The following is a 7,632-nucleotide window of genomic DNA, read 5'->3' as shown; positions in this document are numbered from 1 at the left end:
GCTCTGAGCAAAATGAGGAGCTAAGCATGGTGGGGTGTATCAGACCAAAAATAAGTAACCAAAAATTAAGACATTTTAAGATGATTTTTTTTAAATGGCTGAAAAATCATTAATACAACCACAAGTAATATGATTTAATAGGTTATCAATTTTCGGTCCATTTGCCGTGGGGCCCCCTCAAGCACGGGGCCCGGTAAGGGTGCACCAGTTGCACCCCACTAAGGACGGCCCTGCCTGCCATAGGCTCAAGAGTGGAAGAAGAGAAAGAAGAAGAATGCTAATGGATACAATAGGTGCATATGCACCTTTGGTGCTTGGCACAAAACAAAACAAAATCCAGCAGAACAGCTCCAAAATGAAACTTTTTTACATGCTTATTTCAGTCATATGGGTTTAGAATGACATGAGGGTGAATAAATTATATCACAGCATTTCAATTTTTGACTGACCTATCCCTTCATGTCAGGCTCATGTCAGTTTAGGGTATGCACTAATACAATATTAAAATGGACAAAGATAAAATGGTCCACAAAAGAAAAGTACTCTCAATGTGTAGGCATACAAGAACACTTAAAAACCACCACAAAACCCACGCCACCACACACCGATTGTACTATTATGGATTGAAGACCCTAATGGTCACTTGGTTGAGTAGATGAGGTTGTCTGCATGGTCAGCAAAAATCCAGTGGACAAACTTCATTAGGTTGGCATCTTAGTCCATTAGACTACTCTCGGTTTCTGTCTGCGTTGTTCTAAAAGGCCTTTTTTAATACTGATAAATCTTATTTTAGAATGTTGCGCAGTTATCAACCAACCTATCTATGGCATCTTAGTCCATTAGACTACTCTCGGTTTCTGTCTGCGTTGTTCTAAAAGGCCTTTTTTAATACTGATAAATCTTATTTTAGAATGTTGCGCAGTTATCAACCAACCTATCTATCTATCTATCTATCTATCTATTTATCTATCTATCTATCTGTCTGTCCTGTGAAAACAAGAATAGAATATTAAAGGACACTGTTTCTCTTTAAAATGGTAAAGTGATCATATGTCCATATAAAAGAAGGAATGAGTCACTTCTGAAAAGAAAGACCAGTGAGTCAGCATCTCTATCTCTCTCACAAACAGCCTGCAGATGATGAGTAAGGACCTATCAGTATCAAAAACCTGCTCTGATTTATGAATAATTGATCAAACACAAGGTAGCTACACTGACACAACATAGATGCCCCCTGCATAACAAGCACATGCCTACAGGTGTCGCATGGACATTTCTCACAATAAAATGAAAACGCAAAACTACTTGAAGGTTTGAAAGGCCAAGATATCCACCCGGTTGCCACAATTGTGTTAGAAGAGAAACAACATCAGAAACACTGTATTGGGTGTCTGTTTATGGTGGGTCATGCACACATGTGCACACAGATACTCCTAAGATGATTCTGATGCAGCAGACAGCACGTCATCATTGAAGAGCTGCAACATTTTAAACTCTATTGATTAACGTGTGCATGAGAGTGCAGGCAGAGCAATAAGTTTTAAATTCATGTCAGTAGTCCTTGGCAACGTAGAAATTACTGAACTGCTGAATTGCTGCAAGAGACGTGACACTGTACAAAATCCACCACTTAAGATAATGAATATTGCAATTCGTCCTCTTAACAAGGGCAGTTCTAATCCAAACAATGTTTGGATTTCTCGTAAGCACACGTCAGCTGGACTGGGTGATGTCCAGCACCTGTATACCTAAAACCTTTGGTCAAAACAACCTTGATATTGGCAGTTGGGAAACAGAGGCAGAGTGAGACAAAGTACGGCAAGCCACTATAACATTATCTTTTTTTTTTTTTTTGCCTTTGAATTCTATGAATTCTGTAGATCAGATATCACTTATTCACTAATGAAAAGTATGTATTACTTAATTGTTACTGCCACCTGTTCCATGTTTACTAAGTATTAATTAGTTATTATTGTTTATTATTTAGTTAATAGTAACTAACTAAGAACGGGAGACTACATCAAATATATTATTTGCATTCCTATTTGCTCATATAGCACAAGAAAAGCTCCCGATAGTGTTTTCACGACTTACAAAAAGAAGAAAAATAGAGCGAGACTGACAATAGCAGTCAGAAGAGACAACAATGCCAAATTACCGTCACTCCCATGGCTGTATTAGGTTAAGTACTTTTTGTAATTTGATGCAAAGGTATATTTATATTTATATATATATATTACAATGTATGGTATTGTAAATGTACATGTTTTTTTAAATGAAAATATTTAAAACCTTGCAGGATTTATGATACTGATGATGACCGTTGAAACATGTCTGTGAAAAGGGACCATTGTTACTAGAAACATTTTAAACCTATCCCGTTTAAGATTTATCTGAACTATGCAGTATAGCAATTTTGATGAGTCATTAGAGATGACAAATAAAAGGTGATTACAGTTGATATAAGAAGTGATATAAGAATACAGTTATAAGAAGTACTAGTACAGGGGTGTCAAACTCAATTCCTGGAGGGCCGGAGCCCTGCAGAGTTTCGATTCAATCCTAATTAAACACACCTGATCCAACTAATCAAGTCCTGCAGGCTTATTTGAAAACTACATGGAATGTGTGTTGGAGCAGGGTTGGATCAAAACTCTGTAGGGCTCCGGCCCTCCAGGAATTGAGTTTGACACCCCTGTACTAGTAAGAATGATATATGGATAATACAGACTAGTTAAACTGAAACTGCACTAGTACCTAATAGATAGTTAAGAATAAAACTGGAATAGATAACAACAACAATTGAAATACGTATAAGTAAAGATGGAATGTTCCTGCTAGTCCCCCTTGTCAGCAGTGAAAGATTATTAGTGAAATTGAAAAAATGAATAGCTGAATAGTTATTGGTGAAATTAAAAAAAGAAACGAACCCCTATTGGATTACTTACAAGTAATTAAAAATAAATAGCTACTAGCAATAAAAATAGACACGGGCAGTTTTAAGGCATATAAGTATTAAAATGGCTTGCCATAGAGGGAGAGAGAAGAGAGAGAGAGAGAGAGAGAGAGAGAGGGGCACTTGAAGACAGTCAGTTGTGGATCAGCAATAAGGACACACGAACACACACAGACGGAATGGGTCGCGTTTGGTTTCTACGCACAGTTCTACTTGTATTCGCCTTACCTGGAGGTAAGAACATACAACATTCCAATTGTTCTGATAAAATAAAAATTGTACTTTATTATTTTCTTCCAAATATGATGTATTCTTTCCCAATTATGTTGGCTACGCAATCCATATGTGTAGGCTACTGTTAATTATGAGCAGATGATTAGGCTAAAATCCCGAGAATTATCCAATTGTTTTGACGACAGATGCAGATGATGACCGTTAAGAGTTACAGGACGTTTTTGTCCATCTGTACTCTCTATAGTGTGCCTATTCCATAGTTGTGCGCTGTCAATGACATAATTGATTTATTTGATCTATCTATACACTTACTGAGCCGTATAGCTTGATTCATTCGAGTTATTAGGGGTAGTTAACTCACACACCGCGCTGTCATGTGTTGTGCACAATGTCAATAATTAATTAGCGTGTAATTAGAGTCGCTTCAAATAAATCCAGAGCTGAACCTAATAAAAGTCAACATAATGACCACAACAACTACTGAAATAACAGTTGCAGGCAGCGCCACTAACTGTTATTAACTTAACTAACTAGTCGGTTTGCTGTTACCTGGTCGAGATTATCTGATTGTACAGTAGCTGCAAGCAACAGATGCCATACGAGAAGAAGGAGGTTCACATTTTTATAGGTGAGATCGCGAGCTGTTTCAATGTTTGTGCTGTTTCAGGTTTACTAGTTCAGAATAATTATGCGATCAACCTCGTTTTAATCATTTTAATTCAAAATAATAAACATGGGAAACAGGAAATATTTTCAAAACTAAAAAACACAACTGTGTGTGTCGCTCACAGTTTTTTTATATGCCTTTTACGCTCACCCCAGTATCATGTGTGATTATGATTTCAGCATATTCTCTAACTTCTGACTGATAGCGTTACAACTCAACCCCCTATTTCAGTGGCCTCATTTTTCTCAGGTTGAAGCGTGACAACCCAACAAACCCTGAATTGTCATTAGGACACTTTGTAAACACAGTTAAGAAAATGTGTTTTATTACTCAGAGGAACACATCCCTGAAACAATTAGACCGTAGATCCTTAAAATGCCGTTTCATTTCATTCCAAATTTCATTCTGCTGGTGTTGCAGTCGCGCCTGTACAGTATGTGTGTGTGTGTGTGTGTGTGTGTGTGTGGAACTGTCGGCTATCCTGAAAAATTGCCTGCCTTAGTCACTAATGCACCCCGTACAAACCCTATTTAATACTTGCTTCGTAACGTTTGATTCATCTGGACCATAGATCATGGTGAAGTAACGGATTAGTCATGGTGCGGTTAATGGGAGAAGGTAGCGTTTTTGTTGTTTAAAATATAAACACATCATAATGTGTAAGAATAAAGTAAATTAATACTTATATTCAGCAAGAACACACTGTTTAAAAGTGACAGTAAATACGTTTGTAATATTACAAAAGATTTCTATTTCAAATAAATGCTATTCTTTAGAATTTCCTGTTCATCAAAAAATCCAGACAAAAAATGTATCACAAAAACATTATGCAGCAAAAATGTTTTCAATATTGAAAACAATAAGAAATGTTTCTTTTGGGCCAAATCGCAATAAAAAATTGAATTATTATTTTTTTAAATTATGATCCATATTTTTACTTTATGGTAAATATAATTTATACTTTTCCCCTTTTGATTTTGGGATGAAATGCGAAGTTTTTTGGACTTTTTAAATGTATGTATGTATGTATTTATTTATTGTGGGACTTGTTTACATACTATGGGAGGGGTTTTTTATTCTGTTTGTCATCATTAAAATGTTCAGAGCAGAGTATTGTTTTGATAATATCAGCTGTGGCGGGTTTCAAGCTTTTAAAAGGTTACCGCATTCACCATGTCTACCTCCTCACCTTCCTAAGGGTTGTTGACTGTCAACAAAGCAATGTATTAACTGATCGCCAGATGCTGCCGTCGATTAGCCCTGACTTTGAATGCACAGTGAACTGATTTGTGTGTGTTTGTATTCCAGGATGGTTTAAACCTGTTATCACTCCCAATGCCACCCATCTGGTGATACCTAAAGGCGGACAACTGGAACTCAGTTGTCATGATGATGCAGAGATGAGCAAGGTGCGATGGATGCGGGAAAAAAGCCGGAAAATTGATGGAGGGCTAAAAGAAGATGGAGTCAGTGTCATCCTCCTCTCCTCCACACAGGTCCAGCATATGGGCCGTTACACCTGTGAAAACACACAAACGGAAGAGAAGAGCTCCATCTACATCTATGTGAAAGGTGGGTTTCAATGTGCATGTTTGCACAGTTCCCTTTGATTCTGAGGGGTTAGTTTGTCCGTTGGCCTCAGTTCCCACACTTCACTCCTGAAGGAGTGTTAAAACGTGAATAGGTTTTTTGTTAAAGCACAAATGCATGTCCTTAAGCTGTGTACTCAAACCACACCTTAGTGTGGATCTGGTTGAATTTCTTTTATTTGTATTATTGTAAACTGCCATTGAATGATACAGGTATTTGAACAGTCGATTGTGTGATAAACCTGTTGCACACACTCATTTACTTACTATTTCCTCATACACAAATCCTTACAGCGTTTAATGTCTTGCACTCGCATTTTGTTGCCTTTCATTCCTTATTGCCCTTTGATTTGTATGTCTTTGTTCACCTTTCTCATCTCTCTCCATGTTTTCTACCAAAAATGTCTCCCCTCTTGCTTTTGCTGGCAGATTCGGAAAACCCCTTTGTGCGCTCCATGGTGGATGGCCTTTTGGTGAGGGAAGGAGAGGATGGCACTCTTCCTTGTTTAGTAACAGATCCTGCTGTCAATCACCTGTCCCTTCTGCCCTGTACTGGCTCTGCTCTACCAGCTGGCCTCATCTACATCGCACACCCTCAGAGAGGGATCACCATCAGAAACGTCTCCAAAGATTTTGAGGGCTGCTACGTTTGTGCAGGAGAGATGGATGAAAAACCTGTGAAATCAAGCCAGTATAACTTGGGGGTGCGGCTAGGTGTGTATGTGTGTTAGAACAATTCTTAAAGGGATAGTTCACCAAAAAATGAAATCTCTGTCATCATTTACTCACCTTCAAGTTGTTCCAAATCTGAATGAGTTTCTTTATTCTGCTGAACACAAAAGAAGATATTTTGAAGAAGATGGGTAACCGAACAGCTGCTGGTACCCATTGATTTCCATAGTAGGGAAAAATAGTATTTAAGTAAATGGGTGACAGCAATTGTTTGGTTACATTCCCACATTCTTCAATAATATATTACTCAACAAAGACTCATTAAATTGATTAAAAAGTGAGAGTAAAAACTTTATACTTTCTATTCATCAAAGAATCCTTAAAAAGTATCACAGTTTCCGCAAAAATATTTTCAACATTGATAATAAAAAGAACCATTATTAATCATTAATAATAATTAAGCACCAATTCAGCATATTAGAATGATTTCTGAAGGATCATGTGACACTGAAGACTGGAGTAATGATGCTGAAAATTCAGCTTTGCATCACAGGAATAAATTATATTTTAAAATATATGAAAATAGAAAACTTAAATTGTAATAATATTTCACAATATTTATGTATATATATATATATATATATAATTATATAATTGTATGCTTTATTGTATGTTTGCTGTTTGTAATACAGTTCCAGAGACAGTGCCAGTGATCAGCCTATCCAGAATCGAAAATATGATTCTGATCCAGGGTCAGGAGTTTGTGCTCAAATGTAGCACCATCAACATTAACCATGATATCAGCCTGAGCTGGAGTATCCCATCTGAAGCGGTTAGATCCACACGTCTGTTGCATAATCTTAGATTACTTCCTGTAAACACACTACCTAACCTAGACTGTTATTGTCAATCCTGATTTAGATAGCAAATCACAGCCAAAAATCAAACATCCTGCCTGGTTCTCGAGAATATAAGCTCTCAACAGGACTGTCGATCGAATCTGTGAAGATGATTGACTCAGGAGTCTTTCGCTGTGTTGCAAGGAATGAGAAGGGTGTCTCCATGGCAACTGTCAATCTGGAGGTTTACGGTAAGAAATTAAGCTGTATCAAACCGTCATTTTCTATATTATTGACTTTAACCAGAGAGCAAGAAGAGCAAGATGGGCCACTTATAGGAAAATGAATAGGATAAAGAACAACCATGTTGAAATGGAAGTCCCGCCTTAGATGCACGGATTTTACTTTCACCTTACATTTGTGTGTGTGTGTGGCAGAGCATGGCTTCATGAACCTCACGGAGGGAGAGGAAAGTGTGATGGAGGTGAGAGAGGGAGAAAGTCTGACCCTCAGCGTGGAGATGACATCATACCCCAGACCCACAGAAGTCTACTGGACCTATAACAACCAACAGCTCAAAAACACATCTGAACATGTCATTACACTACACAACCAGCAGTACAGGTACACACACCTGCACACACACACACACACACACACACACACACACAGACA

At 37.6% G+C, this 7,632-nt stretch overlaps 1 protein-coding gene across 1 annotated transcript in view; it reads left to right on the top strand.

Annotated features, from left to right (window-relative positions):
• The first annotated feature begins 3,088 nt into the window (after window positions 1-3,088).
• kitb (KIT proto-oncogene, receptor tyrosine kinase b) overlaps window positions 3,089-7,632 on the top strand; it is a 16,268-nt gene continuing 11,724 nt past the window's right edge. Inside the window, exons 1-6 of the mRNA XM_016504657.1 lie at window positions 3,089-3,190; window positions 5,166-5,429; window positions 5,876-6,160; window positions 6,811-6,950; window positions 7,040-7,208; window positions 7,395-7,581. Coding sequence (XP_016360143.1) covers window positions 3,136-3,190; window positions 5,166-5,429; window positions 5,876-6,160; window positions 6,811-6,950; window positions 7,040-7,208; window positions 7,395-7,581 — 1,100 coding nt within the window. The 5' untranslated portion in view covers window positions 3,089-3,135. The remainder of the gene's footprint in view (window positions 3,191-5,165; window positions 5,430-5,875; window positions 6,161-6,810; window positions 6,951-7,039; window positions 7,209-7,394; window positions 7,582-7,632) is intronic.

Source organism: Sinocyclocheilus anshuiensis, unplaced genomic scaffold, assembly GCF_001515605.1.
Source record: "Sinocyclocheilus anshuiensis isolate Anshui unplaced genomic scaffold, SAMN03320099.WGS_v1.1 scaffold86, whole genome shotgun sequence".
In the NCBI taxonomy this organism is placed as follows: Eukaryota; Metazoa; Chordata; class Actinopteri; order Cypriniformes; family Cyprinidae; genus Sinocyclocheilus; species Sinocyclocheilus anshuiensis.
The sequence above is the reverse complement of the archived record's forward strand: the minus strand, read 5'-3'. Positions and strand labels throughout refer to the sequence as shown.